The 27107-nt window shown below is 44.7% G+C and overlaps 1 protein-coding gene across 2 annotated transcripts in view; it reads left to right on the top strand.

Moving 5' to 3' along the window:
- IFT74 (intraflagellar transport 74) overlaps positions 1-27107 on the top strand; it is a 464653-nt gene that overhangs the window by 296224 nt on the left and 141322 nt on the right. For both annotated transcript variants that reach the window (XM_069240788.1, XM_069240779.1), the window contains exon 14: positions 21718-21771. In XM_069240788.1, coding sequence (XP_069096889.1) covers positions 21718-21771 — 54 coding nt within the window. The remainder of the gene's footprint in view (positions 1-21717; positions 21772-27107) is intronic.

Below are 27107 nucleotides of genomic sequence, written 5' to 3'. Positions count from 1 at the left end.
CACTTTACCACTGCTAACCAGTGCTAAAGTGCAAGTGCTCCTTTACAAAATGTTATGTAATTGGCTTATCCATGATTGGCATATATATGATTTATTAGTAAGTCCCTAGTACAGTTCACTAAATGTGCCCAGGGCCTGTAAATCAAATGCTTCTAAGTGGGCCTGCAGCACTGGTTGTGCCATCCACATAAGTAGCTCTGTAATCATATCTCAGACCTGCCATTGCGGTGTGTGTGTGCAGTTTTAACTGTAAATTCGACTTGGCAAGTGTACCCATTCACCAGGCCTAAACCTTCCCTTTTCTTACATGTAAGGCACCCCTAAGGTCGGCCCTAGGTAGCCCCAAGGGCAGGGTGCAGTGTATAGTTAAGGTAGGACATATAGTAATGTGTTTTATATGTCCTGACAGTGAAATATTGCTAAATTCGTTTTTCACTGTTGCAAGGCCTGTCCCTCTCATAGTTTAACATGGAGGCTACCTTTAAATATGATTAAAGTGTAGATTCCCTTTGGGAGTGGATGGACATGTGGTGTTTGGGGTCTCTGAGCTCACAATTAAAAAATACATCTTTTAGTAAAGTTGATTTTAAGATTGTGTGTTTGAAAATGCCACTTTTAGAAGGTGAGAATTTTCTTGCTTATAACATTTCTGTTACTCTGCCTGTTTGTGGATTCCCTGTCTGGGTCAGTTTGACAGTTGGGCTGGTTGCACCTCACACTAGACAGTGACACAAAGGGAGCTGGGGTGTAGCCTGCATATCCTGATGTGCCATTTGTGCTAGGAGGGAGGGGAGGAGTGGTCACTCACACCTGAAAGGGCTGTGCCTGCCCTCACACAATGCAGTCTCCAACCCCCTGGTGAGTGTCTGGGGCCTGGCCTGGGCAAGGCACAATTTCACACTTACAAGAGACTTTGCTTTGAAGTAGGCCTACTTCAAAGGAGAAATTGGGTATAAGAAGGGCACTCTAAACCACAGACTTTTGAACACTTCTGGAAACAAGAGGAACCTCTGCCTGGAGAAGATCTGCCCTGCCTGTGACTGTGCTTTGTGGAGCTATCCTGCAGTTGCTGTTTCTTCCAAAGTAAAAGGGCAAAGACTGGACTTTGTGTGCCTTCCATCTTGTGAAGAAATCTCCAAGGGCTTGATTTAGAGCTTGCCTCCTTGTTTGAAGTCTCAGGGACAGCAAAGACTTCTCTCTGCCAGCACCTGGAGTCTCTGGAGAGACTCCTGCTCTGACAAGTGGTGACCTATCCAGGCCCTGGGCCCTCGAAAGGAAAGGTGGTGAAAATCCAAGGAAATCGACTTCAGACGACTTCGGACCGATAACGCTGCTGACTCCGGTGACGCCACCTGCACCCGACTCTGTGATCTTCGCTGGAACGTGACGACCTTCGCAGGCCCGACATCGCTGCAGTCCCGCCAAAGTCCGTAACTCCGTGGAAGTCGCTGCACCACGTCGTGACCGACGCTGCTCGAAGTGCGCGGATTCAACATTTCGAACAGACACCGCGATTCTTCACCAAAGGTACTGTACCTGGGGGTCTACGCGACTTCGTGTCCGGCGCCGCTGGTGTCGGATTGTTGGGAACGACTCCGTTACGACGCCGTGTTAACACCTCATCGAAGCATTTTGTGTTTCTAAGCGCTATTTTTGAGTTTAATCTTTCAAAAATTTATAACTTGACTTTTGTATGTCGGATTTTTGTTGTTTTGGTCTTGTTGTGTTTAGATAAATATTTCCTATTTTTCTAAACTGGTGTTGTGTCATTTTGTAGTGTTTTCATTAAGTTACTGTGTGTGTTGGTATAAATACTTTACACCTAGCACTCTGAAGTTAAGCCTACTGCTCTGCCAAGCTACCAAGGGGGTAAGCAAGGGTTAGATGAGGGTGATTCTCTTTTACCCTGTCTAGATTGAGTATCCTTGCTTGAACAGGGGGTAACCTGACTGTCAACCAAAGACCCCATTTCTAATAAGTGGGAACAGTGGGCAGCCCTGCTGAGTCACTCTTTCAATATGGAATGTGTCAGACACTACTTCTGCTGTGTGCACCCTAGCCCTGGGCTGTACATACAGCAGGTAGATCCACGACAGGAAACCCGTGCCCAGTCCTATCCACAGGAGCACCTCCCAGAGGCACTCCCAGGACAAGGTGTCAAATGCCTTTTCGATAGCTTAGGCAACCAACTCAGCCCCCACCACCATGTCGTGGGTCTCATGCAAAACATGGGTAAGTCTGCACAGGTTCATACGAGTGCCTTTCCCTGGCATAAAGCCACATTGATCCCTATGCACTTGGTGGGTAATCACTCAGCCTAATCGTAACACAAGTACTTTTGCAGCTATTGTGACATCTAAATTGAGCATGGACATTGGTCAGTATGAACTGGGATACGCTGGGTCCTTCCCGGGTTTTAGGAGCATAATTATTAATGCCTCCTGTATACGGGTTGGCAAAGTGCCCATGGCTCTGTTCTCACTAACGCTTTCCAATAGTGCAGCAAGTAGGAAGGCAGTGTATGCTTGGTAGAATGAGACCGGGAGACCATCTGGTCCTGGACACTGACTGCAAGCCATATCTCGAAGCACCTACTGCAGCTCCTCCAACTATATGTCTCCCTCCAGTCCCTCTGTCTCAGCCTGCGTTAGTTGGGGGATCACAATGCAATTTAAGACGTCGACTATTGCCTGTACATTGTTGACCATAGGTGCCATATGCACTCTCATGAGATGATCCCTCAGCTATCCCACTATCTGGACGATTAAGGGAGAGAATCAGTGTCAGTGGTCTTTCGTGTTTAAGCATCCAGGTGAGCATTCTCCCCAGCGTTTCCACCTCCCTGTGCAGTCGTTGTCTTTAATCCCTCCGTACATGACATTCTAATATGTCCCAGGTGGACGCGATCTGCCTACGCGCCTTGATCAGTTCCATATCTCCTGCTGATCGTCCTGCCACCTGCCTCTGCATATTGGTAAGGGATTCCTCCCCTTCCCTCAGTTCGCACTCCAGTTTCTTCCTAGTGCCGTAAGTTGTACTAAGGCTCTCTCCCCTAATTACCACTTTCAAAGCCCCCCATTCTGTTCTGCAGGACCCAGTGGAGTTCCATTTTACATCGAAGTAGTCCTGCAGTGCCAGCTGCATATCTACTTTATATCCCAGGTCTCCCAGTGACTCCGGCTGCAACCTCCACAGTAGGATGTCTGGTCTATGTCCCCTCACCCCACATTCCAGCTACAAAGGAGTGTGGTCTGACAAGAGCCACGCTTGATATTTCACTGCTTGGACATTTAATGCCCCATCGTTGGACAATAACAAAAAAGATCTAGGCGCTGTGAGTCCTATGAGTGGGTGTGTCGCATTAGAGTTCTTTTGTCGTGGAATGGAAGTTCCACCAAATGTCTACAAGCTGGAGTCTGGTCATTGTGTCTCGGAGGCTCGCAACCATATGAAGTTTACTACCTGTTCTGGGGGGATGTCTGTCTAGGTGGCTGTCTAGGACACAGTTAATGTCCCCAGCCCACACAATGGGCATTCCAGTATGGGACATAAGTTCTGCTTTTAGTGCCCCGAAAAACTCTGTGTCATCAGGGTTGGGTGTGTATGTGTTAAGGAGGCACATCTCTCTACCATCTAAAACGCCATGCAGGAGCACATAGCGTCCAGCCACATCTTCAGTGTGACCCCACAGCTGGAATGGGACTCAGGGTGCTATCCACATGGATGCCCTTCTGACATGAGGAGTATGTGGATGGGAAAAGTTGCCCCCCCATTTCTTTTGTAGTTTTTGAGACCCACTATCTATTAAGTGTGTATTTTGTAGTAGCCTATGTGTACTCCCTGAGATAGGCATATGTCCTAGAAAATTAGTTCAGCCTCTAACGTTCCACGTGATGAGTCATATGTGGTTTTCCATCTTGGATTATCTCAAGCCATGCCCGTCCCTGCCACCCACCCCTGCCACACACCCCCACCGCACCACTCACCAAACCAGGGGTACACAATTGACTGTAAATTAACACTAACCCTCAACTGTTCGCCTACTCCTCCTCCCCTAGTAAACACTTCTAGACCCAACAAATGTCTCTCCAAACATAATTAGCTCCCTCTCACCCAGATAACTAAACCAGTGTTATGTCAGTGTAATGGAACCCTCTGATTGTCCTACTAGTAGAGTGAAAGTCGTACGAGGGATGGGGAGGATGGAGAGGATACCAGGTCATTCCACGGAGCGGTCCGGCACACAGACCAGTCCCCTGTGATAGCCCTACAGGTCCTACACTCTCTTCCCCACACCAAACAACCACAGCAGTGTATGGAAAGGTGGAAAGAGAAGAAGAGAAAATGAAAGAGAATAAGGAGAACGAGAAGAAAAAAGGAGGGGGCGGGATAACAAGTGTGACCAAAACCCGGTCAAAGATACAGCTCTAGGGTGCTGTGCTTCACCACATTTGTGGCATTTGTCTTAGGTGGAGTCCCACCAAATGGTCAAGTTGATAACCTTTTCCTGGTGCGGTAGAGCTGCATTTTACAATGTACAGTACCTTATGCGCTGTGTACCCACTGTGGGGGCCCACATCAAGGTAGCCCCCCCCATCAGTCTGCTACAATGGCAGGTTAACAGTACCTCCAATGATGCCTCCTGCTAAGAGGGGACATTATCCAACTCAGCCTCAGCCAGCCCTGAACCTGTTCCAGAGGAGACGGCGGAGGTAACTGGCGATCCCACCAGTGCTCTGACGGCCTCTCTCGCCTGACGTTGCTGTTCCAGGTACAGGACTCCATCGGGACACACCACCACTCGTGCCCCAGAGTCCACATGTCGTGTTTGTCTGCTTTTCCTCCTCTGATCAGGCGTTTTCTGCTTGTTTCGCTGTGTCCCTGCTGCTGTGCCACCTGGTCTGAAGGCAGAGATTTGGTCACTTCCTCAAATTTCTAGCCAATCCCAGGCATCCTCCGGCACGGTGAAGAAGTGCGAACGACCCTCGTGTAGCACTTTAGTTGAGCTGGATAAAGCAGCAGGTAAATGAGTCCTATAGCTTTCAGTTTTTGTTTGACACCACTAAAGGACTGTCTTTGTAGTTGGACAGCTCTTGTGTAGTCTGGGAAGATTTGAATAGTGTGATTTTCGAAAGACAGATCCCCCCTTCTGTCGCACTTCCTGTAAAATAGCGTCTCAGTCTCTATAATTAAGGATCTTTGCTATGACGGTTCCTGGGGTACCTCCTGCGGAGGCGACAGGGTCAATGACCTATGCACCCTTTCCACCACAAAGAGCTGCAAAAGTTTCACATTTTGGGGTGTAGCTCTAATTCAGTCTTCCAGGGATGTCTCTGGGGCGCCTCCTTCAGCTCCATTTGGGGAACCCAGCAAACGTCAGGGTGTACCTCTGCGAATGCCCCACAGCATCCTCTGCTCAGGCCTTCAGTTTTTGTGAGCGGGACTCAAGTCTAACCATCATGGCCTTCAACTCAGACAGTTCTTCCTGCATTTTGGACACCTGATGTTCCATTACAATTGATCGTTCTGCCATCTTGTGCAGGTCTGTTCACAGTAGGTTAATGTCTAGTGCTTTGGCTTCGATCTTAGCCTGTACCACCGAGCTTGACTCCTCGATTGCCACCAGAATCTGGGCTCCCGTATGTTCCACAGGGTATCATGGTCATTTAGTGTCTTCTGCTGGCAGGCCTTCACCTGTTGCGGGGGCAGTGAACACATCTCAGTTTTTGTTTGCTGCAACCCCTACATGCCTTATCTTTGCCCATGATTTACTGTGAATTAGAGCAAGGTGAGTTTCCATTAGGCATGTGTTTGTCTGGTGCAGATTTCTGAGCCTTCTCTGCAGTGAAGTTGCTGATCTACACCACCACTGCTGCTCATCATAGTGTGCACCTGGGCCTTTTTGCTGTATGTGGATGATGGCCTGTTCCCAGCGGTGTCCTAGTAGTCTAGGTTCACACCTCTTCACATTTGCAGCTCCCAGCATAGGGATACTAAGGTTGCAAGGTGGGGTAGACCACTCCACTTACAACTGGGTAAGTGGGAACAGGCACACATAAGCATGAGCAGGTAATTATTCACTATGTCTTTGTGATTCACAGGAAAGGACTGCAGTCACTGAGCAGTGTCTAAGAACTCCCCGCCATCAATGGGGTACCCGCCGGTAGTCAAGGTGCAATGGACAATCACATGTATGTTCCCCAGATCCCTATTCCCCTTATATGGGTTCGGTGAACAAGCAAAAAGAAGGGGGAGGAGGAGGGAGGACAGGTGAGGCAGTCCAGAAATGCCTTCTCTCAGATACAACCTCCCTCTTTATTTAGTGCCTGATGGGAACTAGTTTTTAGGGTCCCCTTGCACCTGTGCTGCTGGTCCGACACTCCTGTTGTTTGTTATTTGGGTCACATCAATGGGGTGCCACTGACCTTCTTCCAAAAGCTGTCCCTGATGTATGGCCTGAAGTAGGCCCCATCTGAAGTCACCTAAAGGCTCTCCTCTTTCCGCAGGGGCTGGCCAAAAGACCTCTCTGCAGCCATCCTTACCAGCAAGAAGTCAACTCTTCTGCAGGGCCGATTTCACGCGTGGCCAGGCGCCAAACTGTCCCTTTACCTCGTATGAGCACGTGGACTTCTAGCAGTTTGCACCAGTGGTGGGCGTGTCCCATTCAGCCACTATTCTTCTGCCACAGCTGGGGAAACGAGAACGACACACCTGGCAAAATGCATCACAGGGGGGAACAAGCACCCAGGGAATACCCCCTAGCGATCAAGCTCAGTGGTCTGTTGCACCCAGTCCCATGGGGACTGCAGGCTTTTTTTATCTGCAGCAATGTCCAGATTAAATATCGCTGATGGCGAGGGGGTTCAAGCCCTGTAAAACAGACATCTCCCTCACCACTGTCATCCAGTGCGCTGCTGGAGTTTCTTATTGTGAGGCCACTGGCCTCCCAAATACCTTTATCGACCTGCTTTGGTGTAATTGATCACCAACTATGACCTTTGTGGCGAGGATTGTCTGGGGGGGGGGTAAGTTTTCCCCAAAGTGGTGCTTTGTGACAGTGGTCAAAGTGTAGCAACATCAAAGGCGAGGGGGTCCAGGCCTGTAGCTGGGGCCTCCGTATATCCCTAGTGTGTTGCAGGAGTCACCTGTAGTAAGTCTGCTAGCCTTCCTTCTATTGCTTTTGGGCCACTTTGTTATTGTCAGTCACTGACTTTATCTCTCGGGGTACCTGGGGGTGTGTACACCCTGCAGCTGTGCTTTGTTCCCTGCAGTCATCTCACTCAGACAGCAGCCGTCACCTTCTCTGCAATCTTGATTGGCTGCAGGGCTCGCATCGTGCCCCGGCCGACATGTCTGTGTTCATGCAGTGAGGCACCGCAGCGTTGTCTAATGGAGCTGCGGGCAGGCGGGCTAGCAATCAAGGCAACCCACACTTGCCCCCCACAACTCGTAAGGGGGTCACAGTCTCCACGGGGCCCCCAGGGCAGCAAGATTACTGAGAATGTTGAAGCCAGACCAGGAGTTCACGCTCAACACAACCAGTCGGCCATCTTGTTGACCACCCCACCCCCTACCCCTTCTTCCCCCCCCCCCCATTCAATGTGACTTTAGTGGACACGGAGATTAGAGACAGGGATTGGCTTTTGGTCCAGCATCCACTGCAAATGGCCAAAGCTAATGTGCAGTGGTTATTTGTTTTGCTAGGGGTTGATATCTGCCCTTACTAAACCTCAAACATTCACTGAAACAAACTTTGTTAAAGTGAATTTATGAATTGTCAGAAGATAAAAACATTGTTTACAATTTTTTTTTTAAATCCATAAGAAAGTTTAAGATGAATGGGGGCACAGGAGGAGGGTGAATGGGGGGGGGAGAAAAAATGGGAAAGGAATGGATAAAGAGAATTGCGAGAATTATAAGGGCAAGGGAGGAAACGGAGAATGGAAGAATACCTGATATACCCGAGATATCACTTAGCCAGGTAGAAAAGCAATTGAAAAGCAACTGGAGGGAGGGAAAAAAGAGAATAGAAAATGACTAGACTTCGAATCGCCTCAATTAACATTTGCGGATTAAACGAACCCCGAAAAAGAAGAAAAGTTACAGAAGACTTGAAAACTCCTAGGGCTGATATCTATTGCCTACAAGAGACACATGTGGAATACAAGAATAGTAGAATTTTAGGGTCACTTGGTATGAGAACGATAGTCTGCTCAGAACAAGTTGTTTAAACTAAAGGGGTGGCAATATTGGATCGGAGCAATAGACTAAAATTCAAACAGAAGGCCGACAGGAATGGTAGATGGGCAATCGCAGAATGTCGCTATGGAAAAGGATGTTTTACTTTATGCTCTATATATGGGGTAGTTACTGACGATCCGGTAGTAATGGATACCCTGGCAATAGAACTAGCAGGATGGTCTCCCCCGTATATTCTTTGTGGGGATTTTAATTTTAATGGCTCCTGGGATGGGTTGCAGGATTTATTAACACCCGTAGCTAAGAAATATCAGGGATGCAAGCCTCGCGTATTCAATGCAATAGTTGGCATTCAAAAAGAGCTAGGATTGGTGGACGCCTGGGTAAAGCTATGTGACCCAGATCCTGGATATACTTATTTCTCTGCCCCTCATGCGAAGCAGGCTCGGCTTGATTTCTTCTTGACATCCTCTGAACTGTTAACGCATGCGAGCATGGAACTATTCCCACGGATTATGTTGGATCATAACCCATTAGTATTGGACTTGGATTTAGATGGTCTCGAGCATGAAAGAGGGCTTCTTAAGGATCCTGAATATTGTGACTATATGAGAAACTGGATAGTCGAATTTTTGGGGATTAATCAGGGGTCGGCCCCATTAGAAATGGTCTGGGACACTTTTAAAAGCAGGAGTATGGGGGAAACCCTTAGCTTTAGCCTTAGGAAACAAAAAAGTACCCAAAGTAAAATAAAGGACTAGCATATGAAGCTCAGGGATGTAGAAAGGCAGCTTATTATAGCCATAGAAAAGGGAGAAGATATAAACAACATTCAGGAGCAGATCGCTGTAGCAAAGGCAGCAATAAATGAGGTCACTGCAAAAAGAATAGCAGAAAAATATCTGCCGCAACGTTCTGAAGGGTACGAGTTTGGAGAAGGATCCGGGCACCTGTTGGCGATAACGGCATACCATAAAGTAGCAGCTGGGGTCATCAGAGAGATTAGGGACCAGCAAGGACAAATAGTGATAGATGCAGATGGGATCAGGAAGGTGTTCCAGAGGTATTATACAGAGCTATATAACTCTACATCTACATTTTCAGATTCAGAGATGCTGGAATTTCTAAACCCTTTAGAGATCAGTAAATTGTCAGAGGAAGATTATCTGTATCTGGAGGGACATATTGATAGTCTAGAACTAGACAAGGCATTGAGTGAACTTGCCACTGGGAAAGCTTCTGGCCCCTACGTGATCCCCCTAGAGTTTTATAAAACTTTTAAAACAGTACTGCTCCCTCTGATGACGGAGCTCTTTATTCAGGTACAGAATAGTAGCAAAACCCCACCATCTTGGGCAATGGCCAACATAGTGGTTTTTCTGAAGAAAGGGAAGGCCCCACAGAGCCCGGGTTCATATCGGCTTATCACATTGATTAATAGCGATGTTAAAATCTATTAAAAAATACTTGCCGCTCGACTATCTTTGGTGATTAAGAAATTGGTAACACCTAGACAACATGGGCTTGTCCCTGGTAGAGACACTACTGAATATATTTGAAGAGTCATCACGCTCTTCGATGCTACAGAAGTGGCAAAGGAACCTATGGCAGTCGCATTATTAGATGCAGAGAAAGCATTTGATCGGGTAAATTGGAAGTATCTGTGGCAGGTTATGGAAAATTATGGTTTTGGGAAGAAATTTATTTTAGCAATAAGAGCTATATACAGGTCGCCGGGTTTGAGAATACAGCTAATGGGAGGGCAATCCGAGTGTATCCAAGTACAGCGGGGTACTAGACGGGGATGCCCATGTTTCCCGCTGTTGTTTGCTCTCTACATAGATCCCCTGCTCAGACAGCTAGAAGGGAATAATAGGATTCCGTCGCTGTGCAGGTATGGATGGGACACAAAAGTCTTAGCATACGTGGATGATATAGCCATTATAACTTCTAACCCAGATCTACCATTGAAATATGTCGAAGAGGTGATGAGCAAATTTGAGATGTTTTCTGGATATTTGTTAAATAGAACAAAAACGCAACTGCTGATTAACCCATTCTGTGCCTTGGACGAGGTCACCTCTTCCAAGGCTACGGTTCCCGTGTGCCTTGGACGAGGTCCCCTCGTCCAAAGCACACGTGAACTTGGGGGAGCGCTAGCGCACCCCCCCTGTGCACCACCCTCCCCCCGAGGCGGGGATGGAAGGGGGAGACCTTCCCCTTCCACCCCCGACCCACCCCCCACCCCCGTGTGACGTCAGCGCGCGAGCGCACGCTGATTTGTCACAGGGGCCTCCCCCATCGCGCTGGAAGCTCTGCTTCCAGCGCGATTGAAAGAGAAATGCAAAGCATTTCTCTTTCAATCACGTGGGGGTGGTCCGGAGGGGCTTCAAAGGGAAGGAAATGTATTTCCTTCCCTTTGAAGTCTCTCCAAGGGTTTCAAAAGCCGGATTGCTTGCAATCCGGCTTATGAAACCCCACTAGACACCAGGGATTTTTTTTTCTCCAGAAATTGACATAAGGGAGCGACCCCTTGGGCAAGGGTCGCTCCCAGGGGGGGGGGCATTTTTCGGGAAGGCCTTTTCTGCCCCCAGGAGGGTAGAAACCTCTAGGCACCAGGGATCTTTTTTTTTTTGTTATGTTTTTTTTTTTTTTTTTTTAGGTGGGGAGCGACCCCTTAGGCAAGGGTCGCTCCCCTAGGGGGCAAATTATATTTAGGCCATTTCTGCCCCCCTTGGGGGCAGATTGACCTATTTTGATGAGGCCAATCTGCCCCCAAGGGGGGCAGAAACCACTAGACACCAGGGAGTTTTTTCTTTGCGTGAATTTCACGCAAGGGGAGCGAACCCTTAGGCAAGGGTCGCTCCCTGAGGGGGGGAATTATTTTAGGCCATTTATGCCCCCCCTGGGGTCAGATCGGCCTATTATTAGGCTGATCTGCCTCTAGGCGCCAGGGCACATTTTTTTTGTGTTTTTTTTTTTGTTTGTTTATTTTTTTAGAGATGGGGAGCGATCCATCAGGCAAGGGTCACTGCCCTGGGGGGCAAATTGTATTTAGACCATTTCTGCCCCCCTTGGGGGCAGATTGGCCAATTTTAGGTCAATCTGCCCCCAAGGGGGCAGAAACCACTAGGCACCGGGGATTTGTTTTTTGGCGCCAATGTCACGCAGGGGGAGCGACCCCGTAGGCAAGGGGTGGGGATTGGGGGGGCAAATTTATTTTAGGCCATTTCTGCCCCCACGGGGGCAGATCGGCCTATTATTGAAACCTCTAGGCGCCAGGGCAAAATTTTTTGGGGGTGTTTTTTTTTTTTGTTTTGTTTTTTTAGAGATGGGGAGCGACCCATCAGGCAAGGGTCGCTGCCCTGGGGGGCAAATTGGCCAAGTTCAGGTCAATCTGCCCACAAGGGGGCAGAAACCACTAGGCACCGGGGATTTGTTTTTTGGCGCCAATGTCACGCAGGGGGAGCGACCCCGTAGGCAAGGGTCGCTCCCGGGCAGGAGGGGTTGGGGGGGGTGTTCAAATTTATTTTAGGGCATTTCTGCCCCCCCCCCTCCCCCCCTGGGGCCGCTGAGCTAGAGGCCAAAATCCACAGGTAGACACTTTGCAAAAAACACCTCTGTTTTCTGTGAAAAAATATGTTGTGTCCACGTTGTGTTTTGGGCCATTTCCTTTCATGGGCGCTAGGCCTACCCACAGAAGTGAGGTACCATTTTTATCAAGAGACTTAGGGGAAAGCTGGATGGAAGGAAATTTGTGGCTCCTCTCAGATTCCAGAACTTTCTTCTTTTTTAGCCAAATTTTGAGGTTTGCAAAGGATTCTGGGTAACAAAACCTGGTCAGAGCCCCATATTGGATTCCCCTGGGTTTCTAGTTTTCAAAAATGCGCTGGTTTGGTAGGTTTCCCTAGGTGCCGGCTGAGCTAGAGGCCAAAATCTACAGGTAGGCACTTTGCAAAAAACACCTCTGTTTTCTTTAAAAAAAATGGGATGTGTCAACGTTGCATTTTGGGGCGTTTCATGTTGTGGGCGCTAGGCCTACCCACACAAGTGAGGTATCATTTTTATCGGGAGACTTGGGGGAATATAGATTAGCAAAACAAGTGTTATTGCCCCTTGTCTTTCTCTACATTTTTTCCTTCCAAATATAGGAGAGTGTGTAAAAAAGACATCTATTTGAGAAATGCCCTGTAATTCACATGCTAGTATGGTCACCCCGGAATTCAGAGATGTGCAAGTAACCACTGCTCCTCAACACCTTTTCTTGTGCCCTTTTTGGAAATACAAAGGTTTTCTTGATAGCTATTTTTTTACTCTTTATATTTCAGCTAATGAATTGCTGTATACCCGGTATAGAATGAAAACGCACTGCAGGGTGCAGCTCATTTATTGGCTCTGGGTACCTAGGGTTCCTTGATGAACCTACAAGCCCTATATATCCCCGCAACCAGAGGAGTCCAGCAGACGTAACGGTATATTGCTTTCGATAATCTGACATTGCAGGGAAAAGTTACAGAGTAAAACGTAGAGAAAAATTTATTTTGTTTTACCTCAATTTCAATATATTTTTTTTCAGTTGTTATTTTCTGTAGGAAACCCTTGTAGGATCTACACAAATGACCCCTTGCTGAATTCAGAATTTTGTCTACTTTTCAGAAATGTTTAGGTTTCTGGGATCCAGCATTGGTTTCATGCCCATTTCTGTCACTGACTGGAAGGAGGCTGAAAGCACAAAAAATTCCAAAAATGGGGTATGTCACAGTAAATTGCCAAAATTGTGTTGAAAAATTGGGTTTTCTGATTCAAGTCTGCCTGTTCCTGAAAGCTGGGAAGCTGCTGAGTTTAGCACCGCAAACCCTTTGTTGATGCCATTTTCAGGGGAAAAACCACAAGCCTTTTTCTGCAGCCACCTTTTCCCATTTTTTTGAAAAAAACGAAATTTTCACTGTATTTTGGCTAATTTCTTGGCCAGCTTCAGGGGAACCCACAAAGTCTGGGTATCTCTAGAATCCCTAGGATGTTGGAAAAAAGGACGCAAATTTGGCTTGGTTAGCTTATGTGGACAAAAAGTTATGAGGGCCTAAGCGCGAACTGCCCCAAATAGGCAAAAAAAGGCCTGGCACTGGTTTAATTTCTGAGCTGAAACATAAATTTAACATCACTTTACTTTTTTATTTTCACTGAATAAATATATGTATATGGAAGGATTGCAAGATCTGCCACCGAGTGTCCTCACTTTTATGTATGATTTGTTGGGCCCAAATCTGTGTCATTATTTGTGACTCTCTATTTCGTTTATATTAATAATATTTTTACATTTTACATCTCTCCCAGTTTCCTAACCGCAGTATCTATCCCTTCTGTCACTTTCTCTTGATTTGGGTCCAACTAGGCTGCAAAAATTGAATAAACAGCAAATAAGTATATTTGTCACCTTTCACTCCTTACTTTTCTGCTTTGTGAGAAAAAAATGATTGCATTTTAAGTGTTTTCTTTTTTTCTGATAATTTTCATTGGACTCATGTAGAAGGTAAGAAAAATATGTTGTGTGGCTCAATAGCATAGCCTAGCATCAGCTATTAGTTTTAGTATTATTTGTACAATATGATTAATTAGTGATAGATTCAAGCTTGATTGCTAAAAATCAGTTCTGTAGTTTCCGTTTTGAATAGGAAATGGAAAAGCAAACAAAAAAGCGTGCTTTATCCACAATGTATCTCTGATATTACACACAATAAAAATGTTCTAATTTGATTTGGCCAGCACTATAGTAAAGGGATGCTTACATACTTTGTTGTCTTGGTAGTTGTATTAATTCCTCCTTCATTGTAATTGTTTGAAAGTATTATATTTTAAATACTGTTGTATGTCAGTACCCTGGAATGTAGTCGTCTGATATGTAAAATTCTACTCAATCATAAGCAGGTCCATACGATGGTAGCCCTCTTGTAATCATGTTTGGTCCACTGTTGTGGTCTGCTTTTTACCCCAAGGCTACACTGTTTTTTTTCATTATGATAACCTATTTTTTCTTATTCATTTACTATTTTAGCTCAATTCAGAGGTAAGAATGCCTGGTCATATTCCCAGAAAGAGTTGTATGATGGTGTGTTAGATCTAAAAATGGAAAAGCGCAGCATCCAGGCTCCTGATGAATACTTGTAACTGCTATAGTAAGATGATGATATAATCAGTGTTTGTAGTGTGCCATTATACCTCATGAAATGAGCTCAGCTTGCTCCAAATTAGAAGGGCTAAAACTGAATTGGCAAAACTCCAAGTCAAAGCAATACTGTAAAGCTGCTTGTAGCATACCCTTGAGCAATTGTTAGAGTTAATTTGTGGCTTAAGTGTGTCATAAACGTGGCTGTTCTAGCTCACCTCTATGGGCAGAGGGGCACCATAAGCAGCAAAAGACAAGCTGCACACAATTAAGGACCAGTTGAAATTACAGTGACTAGTTATTCCAAGGTTGATGCTCCAAAGTACTGCATCATGCGATCACGACACAGGTTGTCTAGTGGGAGCTCCATCATTTCTTGTTGTTGAGATGGGGCAGCAGGATACAGCCAACTAATGCCAAAGTGATTCAGAATCCCATAAAAACACTCAAAAAGAGTGAATGAATGGCTGAAAGTATAATTCCAAAGTCGGTCTGGAAAGTGCTGACAAATCGAGAACCAACAGCGGTAAAAAAGTGTACAATCCAAGTGTTAAAGCATTAAAGATGCAACTTATTAATTCACCCAAATGTTTTGGAAAGTTAGTATTTAAAAGAGGCTGTATCTCTGCGGACGACCATGCTACTTGGATGTCATACACTTCACAGGCTGATGTGAGAGCCTTATGTTTTTGGAACAAAAGAGCTTTCAGTCTGCTCAGCTTGTCAAAATTTACATTATAAGTAGCAATAAGAAGTAATATGTCTGCTACTTTTATTTCATGCGTTGGGGGGAAAAGTACGTTGCCATTACAAGTCACAATTTTAGAGACCAAAATCACATAAGGAAGGCCCAGTTTCATACCACAGCAGCCTTGATCGCTCAGCATTAAGTAACTCTCATTCAAAATCAACTGAAACACCGGGCGAATCAAAAGCACAGGAGTACCCTTCAGATAACATGCCATATTTGCAACAGAAGTATAGCACGCTCCGTGCAAGGACATCTGTTTACAAATCAGAGAATGGCTTACAGAAGTCTTGTATTCGCCACTGCTAAAAAAGACTTCTTTCATGCCATTGAAACATTTGCAATCAAAGGGTAGCTTCCATGCCTCATGGATGTAACTGTCTCCTAGCCGTTCGAATCTGCCTACAGGAACATGTTTTAAACACAAACTGAATTGAAATGCTGAAATGGGCATATTACTCACTCAATGAATTAGGCACACGGACGATGGAATTTTGACCACAGTAAAAGGCAACTTTTCTAGCTTTTCAATGTTCAGCATGATGTAACCAGCTTCTTTCTTAGCCATTATCTGTTGTTTCCCGATTGCAGCTTCGTTTTTAGAAAGCTTCCATATTTCATTACATATTGCATATGAAGACGGAGACGACAACTTTCAAGCTGCTTTATATCACCCACAAAGCTATACATGGAACAGGACCGCTTTTTATCAGAAAGGAAATTACCAAATACATCCAACAAAGAACCCTCCGCTCAAGACTGGCACCCCGCCTTAGAACACCACCATACAAGAAAAAGACTATAGGTGGTACATCCTTCTCCGTCCAAGCAGCCAAACTATGGAATTCATTACCCCCAACTATAAGAGCCACAGATAACTTTCTTGTCTTCAGAAAACTACTCAAGAGTTGGCTCTTTCCTTCATAACCACCTTTTTCAAACAACTATGAACTGCATATGCCTATTTGGATAAATATTTTTTTCAGATTATATGTATATTTCTATTTATTTATAGTTTCTTAGGAAAATATGTATTGCTACTGTCATAACAATAAAATACACACACACTCTTTAAACCTGTCTGACTATGTATTTTTTACCCATGATTCTAATTATGTATTGTATGTGCATATGTGTGTGTATTCATGTGTGTGTGTGTGTGTGTGTGTATGTATATATATGTATGTGTATATATATATGCATATATATATATATGTATGTGTATATGTTGTTTCTGTGCTTGGCATGTTCGTGGATCATTGCATGGCTCCTGGTTTTTGGGTTGTTATACTAGATATCTATGAATTCCTGCTCTCATCTTATCACACTTATCTACTCATCACTCTTATGTCATGTCTATATCAAACTATCCTCCATTCTCCCTCTGACTCATCCCAAATCCCTTCTACCACTTTCATTTCCTAAATATCTCTGCCTAAGCTCTTCCCTCCACCTCCACATCTAACTCACCAAACCTCACTCTACCTCTGTGACCTCCCACACAACCCTACTAAATTCTCCTGCATTCATCTCACCCTGCTACTTTGCTCTCCCTAACCCTTCCACATACTCTTCCCCCTCCGCCCCCCTTTACCCATCCCAAGCCTTTGGGTTGAGTAAATGAAGGATATATTCCCAATTAACACTTCTGGATTTCTTTCCTCCTCCACCCCTCCATTACTCCAGTCAATCTAACTAACAAACTCTCATATCCGCGGCTCAAATTAACTCATAATAATACTAAAACTGTACTCATTATTAAACGAAACTAATCCATCACTAATTCTTGTTGGGTTCCGGAGTAGCGTGCTACTCATCGAAAAGCGCTTCGACGCCTCGTCAGTGGTAGTAAGCGATATATAAATATGATTACAATACAATACAATACAATATAAGAATCGTATTGAGTTTGGTTTACTAGGGCCTAGCAAGCAGTCTTGTAAGTCTACATCTTCTGAAAGGAGACTAAGGTTTTATTTTATAGCTGTTAATGTGGAAGATTGTAACCATTGTTGACAAGGTCTGCCCACGCTGTATGTTGTTACAATACCAGAGTGTTGTGTGGTGATGTAACAAGGGTCAGCTCGGCTCGCTCTAAAACCCAGTGTGGAGTTAACGAAACATGCATGACAACCATTTGTGTCCACTGGCCACAATACCTACCTGTTGGGACCTGAAAGTGTTGAATTAAAGGGGCCATTCTAAAGCCAACCATTGAGCTGTTCTTCGGTGACATTAAAAATCTGTCCAGTTGTGCATGCGCCTAGGGCACTGGTCATGGCGGTGCCAAATGGCGTGTCTCGCAAACAGGCAATACCCCTCTCCAAGTGTTCAGCGTTATTTGTACCCCCCCACGGTGCCATCTTCCATGTCTATATCAGTGTGGACCCATGATGGACATTGCTGGGTTAGGGGCGGCAGTGTTACCTACACCTGCTGCAAGTCCACCGCTGAATGAAGAGTAAGTTGTGTCCTAGACTGCCCGGCCGCTGCAAGGCTGCTTCCGCCCCTAACTGTCCTCAGGGGGCTGCCCAACCAGGCGGTGCCTCACTACTCGTTGCTGCCAAGACCACGCTGCGCCCCATCAGTAGGTCCAGTGCAAGCCGCTTCAGTGCTGCAGGCTATCCGCTGTTCCAGGGGCTTCACAACGGGGTCCCGTCGTCGCACAGCAGTTGTGTTCATCAGGCGGGGTCAGTGCTCTGAAGAAGGGCTCCTATCCTTGCGAGTGCAAAGGCCTACGGCACCATGGGCCCTAGTGCACGGCACACTGCATGACCACTAGGCCTCTCCACAGTTCAGCTTTGGGCAGCCGTCATTTTAGAGTCAGTCAGGCCATGGAGCGTGTTGTCTAAGCCTTTGCCAGAGTTTGTGCGGCTTGTTCTCTGGCGTGCAACTGTGCCCCCTCCTTTCTGCATTGGTCTGAGAGCTGCGCCACCAGTAACTGGCATGTGTGGGCCCGATCTCCGTTGCCATTGAAAAGCCGACGGCAGAGCTCGAGGGTCAACTACCACCCAGGTGCCATCTTGGAGACGCCACCCACATCCCCTGTTTTAATGGATGGAATATAAGAAAATACTGTCAGAACAGTCACCGTTTTTGGTAGCATGGCTGCCAAATGGGTTCCTCTGGGATTGCAAAGGTCCTGATTGCAGAAGGTTCCACCCAATGGTGAGAAAAGGTCTCTTTCGTCATGGTTAGTCCCCCACTTTTTGCCTTGTATTTGATGTAGTCTCAAAGTTCTTAGTGCCCAGGGCCTCTGCCGACCAGGTTCCCTGGGCCAGATCTCTTTCCCAAAACTGTTGTGATGCATTGACACAATGCGCTATAAGTCCCTAGTAAATTGTACTTAGGTACCCAGGGCATGGGGTACTAAGGGTAGGCCCCTGAGGGCAGCAGCAGAGATTGTGCCACCCTCAAGGGCCATGCATCCAGATCTACCCAGCACTGCCATTGCAGGCTAACTGTCCTGGTGCAATCCTAAAATGGTAAACCCAACATGGCACACAGTCTGTGCGCCCTGTCCACTACACACTGCATGCAATTTGGGTAGGTCACCCCTCTGGCAGGCAGTCCATTCCTAAGGAAGGGTACACTATACTGTATGTGTGGGCATTGATGCATGAGCAGTATCCCCCTACTGCGTCCTTGCCAATGCTTGGACATAGTAAGTGAACCGAACAGCTATTTTAATACAAGTGCTGGACACTGGTCAGTACGAGTTTCACAGCTACATGATGGCCACTCTGAACCCTGGGTTGTTAGATATCAAACAGCTCCAAATAATACATCTAATGCTGGAGTTATTCCAAAATGTACCCAGGGGTCACCATAGAGGTGCCCCCTCAAAATCTAACTACCCTTATATGGTTGCTGGCGGGTCACTAACAGCCTGCCACCACCAGACAAGATTCTAGAACTCTGGGGTGAGAGATCCTGCTCTCTGGGTCCCGAACAAAGTCCTTCCTGGGCAGAGGTGATATCACACCTCCACTCAGGAATGTGCACTGCCCTGCTAGAGAGCTTCTTACCGCCCTTGAAACTCGACCCCCAAGCCTGCTGCTAGCAGCAGATGGCCGCCCCCATTGCAACCCTTCACTTTTGGCGGGAGCAATGGTGGGAAAAGCTCACAAAGGACAGAAAGAGTGGTCATCCCCAGCTTGCACCACCCCTAAGGTGTTGCATGCGAGTTGACCCCTCCATTCTATTTTCCTCCATCTTGCATGGAAGGAAAATAGACAGTCAGGTGTAGGAAAGTGACCTCTTCACACAGGAAATGGTCACTTAGTGGGAGTAGCCACCCTAAGGTAGATGAGCCATTGGTCACAACTAGATACTCCCCTAAACGCCCACCAAATACAGTATTTAGTTGTCACCCCTAGTCCAGAGAATCAGATTCCAAGGACAAAAAGAAGACCAGCAACAAAGAAGACCCAAGCCTCGAGAACTGAAGTCCTACTGCACAAAGAAAAAGATGCCACACCTTGCCTGCTGCACCCAGGACTCGACAAGCGCAGCGGAGGGGTTGCTTGGACATTGGACGGACTCTACAAACCCCCAGAGGACCTCCACACTTCTGAAATTTGCTAAAGATCTCCCTCCAGAGTGAAGGCATCACTCCCCTGCAACAAAGACCAGAAGACTAGTGAAGTCCACTTTACCGACCGGCTGCTGACCAGGGAACCATATGCAGCAGCCAGACCAAACCTGACGGACCGTGAGGACAAACCCTGCATGTTTGGTGGCACTGCGCCTTCCAGTGGCCAAACCGTGCAATAGCCCCAGAAGATGGTCACTACACGTCAGACACCCAGAAGGACAGTCCCCACCAAACTGAAAAAGATGAGGAGGAAGCCCCAGTCGATGGACTTCAGAAAACACCAGGACCTCCTCCGAGAGTACTGATGCTGACCTGCAAGCGACTCTCAACACGACCTACCTCCTGCTTCCAAAGGCACCTTTGCGCACAGCTCCTGGTTCACTGATTCGTTCTGCACCCGGTCCCACAGTGCCCTGCACCAAAGATCCAACTGGGCCCTAATGGTCCCCCACCCATTGCAACCGTGACACTCCAAGGGGACCCACTGTACTCACCTTGAAGTCCACCTGTGCAGTGCTTTTCCAAGTGGTCCCCTGCGGTACTCTTGCACCAGCTCCAACGACTTTCTACAGCTGCTCCCACCGGAATCGGGACCCGCCTGAACTTCTCCAGCAGGCCCACAGGGCCCACTGATGACCTCAACATACCTGCCAAAGGAGACATTGCTTAACGCATTGCCTGATTTTATATGCGTTTTAAAATCATTTCTCCATTTTTCCCTATGGTGCGTAATTACTCACAGAACTGAGACATTTTCTAAACTTTGAAAATTCATAATATAAAAAGTACCTAACCGATTTTGGTGATCTTGGTCTTAAAAATATTATAAAAATCTGAAGTATTTTTGTAAATCGGTCTTGAGATATTATTTTGAGTGTGTGTCTTGCTTTATTGATACTGTGAGTACAACAAATGCTTTGCACTTCTCTAAGATTAGCCTAACTGCTCGACCAAGCTACCAAACAGATTAAAGTATTAGATTGTCTAGTTTTTTACCTCTGTAAACCAATGTGTGCTTGTCTGGACCCTCTACACAGTGTGCTTCTTTTTGCACACTACATAGAGGGCCAGCCTCCTTCATCAACGTCAGTACGATTAGCCCTAGCTTCTTCATGGGTGGGGCCTATTTCTTTAGTTAATGATGCTAGTTGTGAATTACAGGATGCTGCAGTGTTAATATCTCTGCCTGTTGTGCAGTTCCATGGTTTCAGGGCTGAATTTTTATGATTGTTTTCCCAGCATAGACTTCATTCCTAAAACCCTTCAGCTGTCATGGCCTGGAGGCTGTTTCCCTTTCTCAGTTTTGCCAAACTTCAATACTACTCTGAAATGAAATGATTGCGATGCTGACAGTTGTTTTCTAGTTAAAATCAAATCATTTTAATGCAGGCTATCAAAGGTCTTCAACGTTCCCCCTAATTTATCTCTGAAAATGCACCCTTTGGCCCTTGACTATTCTTAATTCAGAGGTTCTCTGCCTTTATCAAACTCTCCTGCTGATCTTGAGCCATCAGCCAACAGCAAACGCTCAACTCTTGTTCCAAGATGGAAACTAGCAAGGGCATTGTGAATAGTCTGCTGAATATGACACACGAAGGAAGGGTGGTCAGCATAAAGATAACTTTGTCCTTTGTTTACGTGACTTAATATCCAGTACTAAGGCTGAGAAGCTATTAACAAGAGTGGGCAGCATGAAAATAACGTTATCTTTTGTGTACATGCAAACTGATATCCATTCCTACTTCTGAGAGTACCAACAATATATTAATAGTGTGGAATAGAGTATGTAGCAGCCTTATTGTCCGCAGGGTCCACAGGACAAAGAAACTAAGCTTAGGTTAATGCATTACATGTTAAGTGTAGTGCACAGTTAGCTTGTGTACATGCACAATATTTGCTTCTAGTATTTGCTCTTGCAGAGTTACTTCTACAGTTCCAATTGATTGGACGCTTTCACTGTGGCGCATGTGCCATTTCTTTGTATTAATTGGTGTAATATCTTTTTTGCAGGCGAGAAGAATCAAAAGTACAAGGAGCTGAAAAAAAGAGAGGAGGGAATGGACAGTAAGTTAATAACTTCTGGTTCAAATATATTTACATATAACCAGAGAACATGGTATTCCAGGAGCATCCCTTTAACTTTCTAGGTAGTCAAACACTTGCACACTGCCTGTTTTAGGTGTTTGCTGAAAGCCTTGTCTGCGTCCTTTATAGCTCTGCTACTAGGTTAAGATCTAGCTTTCTGCCAAAATTTGATGTAAATCCGTTCAGCCTTTTTGGATGTAGCATGTTTAAAGTTCCTATGGGAGATTGCATTGGGATTTAGTGCTTTTGGTGTGATATGTATTTTTAGGGAGGATGTGCACGTGTCCTTGACCCCTCTCTCTCTCAATGTGTGTATATGTCAGACCGAGGATGGGGTTACTTAACTAGTCATTGGTAAGTGAATCAGTCGTCACAGAACCAGGGAAGGTTGATTGTCCTAATGACATAAGTTAATTGCTTGTCTGAAATTTGGTGTGATGGACACATAATACAAACCTGATATGAGTGATTTTATTCTTTGGTGAATTTTACTTCGATAACCACGCACAGATGAAAATAGATTCAATTTAGTTCTTTGTAATCAAATTGCCACTGGCAGCTAACTTCCTTTGAGTGCAAGGCATGCAAGTGTTGGTGTTGACAGACAATATCATCACTGCTTTGCCAGTTCCTGCCTCCGTACTGAAATGTATCTTTGAACTTGAATTGAACAGCAACGACGTGGAGAAACACATTCACTCACAATATTTCCTGATTCAGAAGAGTGGATCATAAAAGAAAGATTTTTAATGTTAGTGCTTACATTAATTAAAACATTCCTTTTCACAGTTATTGATACTGGATTTGTAGATCTGTAGAAAACCTACTTTCATATTCTAGTAACAAAAAAAATGCATATAAACATTTTAATGATTCATAGTAGATCACTCATGCTGCCAGTTTGCTATACTTTCTTTCAGCCTGAAATCCTCACCTTGGACATTCAACAAGCGCTTGGCACAAGTTGCATCCTACCACTGGCATAAAAAGTTTTTATCTACCCATATTTGGATGGTTCGCATATGAAAGATGATACATCTTCAGAAATCTGTCACATCTCCAGGACATGTTTTACTTTAGGAGTAACTTCAGACACAACACAAAGAAAAGTGTTTCATTCAGAAGCAAGAGTATCTACCATTTGACCAACTTGTTAACTCCTCATTACAAGTCTGAATTTTATAGCTCGAAAAATGAACTCCCAATTGGTTCCTGTGGGCTCTTGCATTGCCAGTGTTGTAATGCAAGACTGCAGTAAAGCCTTTACAGAAATGTCTAGATGAAAGGATCCAAGTGAGAACATTTGCGAAGACAAATAGCAATAGCAGTGAAAGAATTGCCTATATTGTGATGCAGTAGAAGAAATTTCCATAGGAAGGCTCATTCTTTCAAAAGTCTCCATTTCTGACAGTTGTCACAGATGCATCTCACTCTAGCTGGGGAGCCCGTCTATAAACCATGTGATATGGTCAAAGAAGGAGAATCTTTCTCACATCAATTTCTTGCAACTCAAAGCAGTCCATGTGCCGTGGGTTCCTAGCACCTCTCTCTCAAAGTGTGGCAATGAACAACATCTTAGTTCAGACAGAACAAACAGGGAGGTACCAGACAAAGGCCTCTGTCAATAGAAATCATAAGATTTGGACATGGTCTCTGGCCAGAGGTGTGATATTCAAAGCAGTCCAACTGCCAGGAAAACAAAGCAAACGAGGAATTTACTGAGCAGATTTTATCAGGAAAACAGGAGATGGCTTGTGGACAACTGCTTTCTTTAAGACTTTTTCACAAAATGGTGTCATCCAAAAATATCTCTTTACAACATCTCAGAATGCCAAAGGGCTAGACTTTGCATTCAGTAGATGGAACCAGACCTTAGGATGAAATGGTCACAGACTTTACTGTATGCGTTTCCACCTACCCAGCTAATTACTTCAGTTCTATTAAAGCTTTTGAGATCTCAAGAAATAATAACCATTGTGCTCCTTAGTTTCCCAGCAACGGTGGTTTCCAGATCTTCTGCAAACGTTGATAAAACCATGCAAAAGTTTATCATTCAGTTGAACATTCTCTCTTTATCGCAAGGCCAACTGTTCTACCCAAATCTGACATCCTTGAATTTGGCAGCATGACTCATGAATTCAGAAAGTATAGTTGCTTGAACTTGCTTCAAAATGCACAAACGTGTTGCAAGAGAAAAATGGCAGACCTCCAACAAGCACTCTATTCCTTTAAATGGAAATGGGTTTGATTATATTTCCAGCAACAATGTCATAATTCTACATCTTCTTTAGAGGAAGCAAACCTTCCCTACATGCTACATAATGCTTAGGCTAAGGGACAATTCTCTTCGATCAAAGTCCAAGTTGGTGTGATCGTGGCTTTAAGAAAGGATCCTAATCAATGCATTCCTGGAAGGATTAAACAAAGTATTTTCTCCTGTGAGAAAACCTTCACCTTATTGAAAGCTCAGTTTAGTACCTTCAAAGTTTGTCAGTCCTCCATTTAAACCTAGTCACAAGGTTTCACTACCCCATGTATGGACGAAGACAGCCTTTATTTGCTACCACTTTAAGATGTAGAGTTAGTGAGTTGCTGGCTCTTTCATGTCTTCCATGTGAGCAGATTAGGTAAGAAAACCTATCCATCCTTTCTTTCTAAAGTGGTTTAAGAATTTTACATTAATCAATGCATCGCTCTTTCACTTTTTGCAGTCCAGCTACTCCAGCTGATCATTCCTTACATTCACTAGATGTGAGGAGGGTGTTATATTATTATTTGGCTATGTCAAATCAGTTAACAAATTCAAAAAATTCTTTGTAAACTAAGACACAATGCATATAGGTTTAGCTACTTCAAAACAATCACTCTTTCTTATTGGAATGTCTCTTGTTATTATGTTATCAGTTGACTAACAAAACAATGTGTAGTTCAAGTCAAGACCTTTTCCAATAAAGGAAAACATTCTGTTCTATAAATCAACTCATTATATCCTCCAAAAGAACTGATTTTGTTGAGGCATAGTGCCAACACAGTGCATCATGGGACTGGGAGCTCCCAGAACCGTAATGGTCTTTTTAGCTTCTTAAGGCAAAGCCAGTCAGACTGTGTTTTTCCTCATTGTCAGACTAGTAAGGAAGCAGGTTGTGTTATAGGTGCTGTAGTATAGTTTTACGAAAGTTTTTGTTCTCTGGGCAGTGTAAGATTCTGAACTCGTTTTTCTAAGCTTCTGAGCATTAAAAACTGGACCCCACATTTTTCCCCTGGTCAGTTTTGGTGGGTCAAATCTGCTGAAATCTATTGGAAAAAATGCCCAGTAATTGCAGGTACATACGGAATTTCGTGTAGTAAGCTGCAAAATCTGCCTGTAATTCTCCATTTTGGCAGAGGAATTTACATTAGGTGGTATGTATCAAACCAGTAAATGCCAAACCCTGGTCCAATAAATATTATCGCCATATATATGACAGCTGTAATCAAGACCTAAGCTCTTATTCAAGGCAAGATCTAGAAACTGCTGTGCCTTAAGATTACAAATTCATACAATATGACTGTAAAAGCAGCAGGAGAGGAAAGATAGCTATGATCTTTTGAGTAAATGTTTTGGCCACACAGTTGTTAGAAAATGATAATATTCTACCATAAAACAAAACATGCTGGTGTCACTTCTCTACTACTCAAGCAACTATTGTCATTGCTTAGTATCATTCAGCAGAAACAATAAAAACAATAAAAAGTTTATTGACAAAGTAGTGAATTAGTAGGCGCATGTTTAATCAATGCAACCAAGCAATTCTTTTAAGAGACGTTCATCCCCATGAAGATAAGCCAAATGAAGTTAACGATAAAATATTAGCCACACATTTAAGACTTTGGTTCATTCCAGAAAGTTGTAACTCATTCAGTTTTCCATATAATACATCATGTTTATATACTGATGAAGTGGTTTACGATTTAACAATTAAGCCTATGTCTGGGACTGATCATAGTGTTCTCAGAATTGGTATAAGTTGAGCAAATGACGCACCTGATACTATTCCAAAGTCCAGTCATTATTATCCAAATAATGTATGGCCCAGACTGGATGTCTAAGGGGCCCTCACTGAAAGAAAAGCTTTATGCCTCTCCTCGGGTCTGGCAAGCCCAGTTTTTCACTGAAATCTTTTTTTACCAATCTTAGTAGTTTTTGTTTAGTTCATATCATATTAATAAGAAAACAGGTCGTGTTTTTTGTAGCGCTATTGACTGGTTTAACTTAGGCACAAAAAACACAAACGACTATTGCTATGGAGTTCTCACTCTTTTTAAATACCTGCCAAACCACGATAAAGTACGTTTACTCCTAAAGCATGTTTTCTGAGGTACAACATCAAGCAATCCTCCAGCACACATCTGGAGTTGTTCTGTGTAGTCAGAGATTTTGCTAACACACAAAAGACAGATTCAACTGAGGGACCAGCTGTTCACAAGAGTTCTGTAAAACAAGAGAGTAGTTCTTTGCTGTAAAAAGTAATGCATGTGAGTAAATATGGTACATTATATGGTGTGGTTGAGCAGCCTTACCATGTAATACACTCACCAGCCCCTTTAGGACCACTAGGTTCCGTTTGTCAAACTTTCAGCTCAATCCTGGCTAGCTGTGGCTCTGAGCAGCAAGGCTTACACAAAGGAACAGGTGTAGAGCATTTAAACAGCACCAAAACAATTGAAGAAGAAATCAACAAGACACTCAAGAAATCAACACCAAATTGTAAGAATAGACTTATATTTATGTTATGTATTTTTAGTCACCGCAACGAAAAAGGATCACTGGAGGGTTCCGGCAATATAGAATTTACAGGGTATAGTAAATCAATGCATTTCACTCAACCACGAACAAGCATTGACATATTGAATGAATTTGGCACTTAGAAACGATTTCATAAAAAGGTTGGGCTAGTGGTTTTGCTGTCACTTAAAGTCAATCTAGGCAACCAACCCCAGTACGTAGCCATTCAGGGGGACCAGCAAGGTCCTCAGAAACAATTAAACATTTACCTCCACAGATGAAGCAGCCTCAAGGTAGTTCCAGGCACTTTATCCTCTTTGCAATGGATTCCTATGGAAGTTGTTCTGATGTAAGGGATGAAGTATACTGAAGATGAGCAAGGATGCTGTGGATGCAGAACGGTCAACGGGGTCTTCCTGCTACTACTCCTCAGTCCATGAAAGGGGTGAGTCAGTGTGGATCACATGATCGACGTCCCTCGAAGTCCCCTTGGTCGTGGTAGAAGTCAAATCTCCACTGGGTTACCAGTCTCCCGGTATCGCGGTCACAG

Source organism: Pleurodeles waltl, chromosome 1_2 (assembly GCF_031143425.1).
Source record: "Pleurodeles waltl isolate 20211129_DDA chromosome 1_2, aPleWal1.hap1.20221129, whole genome shotgun sequence".
In the NCBI taxonomy this organism is placed as follows: Eukaryota; Metazoa; Chordata; class Amphibia; order Caudata; family Salamandridae; genus Pleurodeles; species Pleurodeles waltl.
Note: the sequence above shows the minus strand (reverse complement) of the source record. Positions and strands in the feature narration are given on the sequence as shown.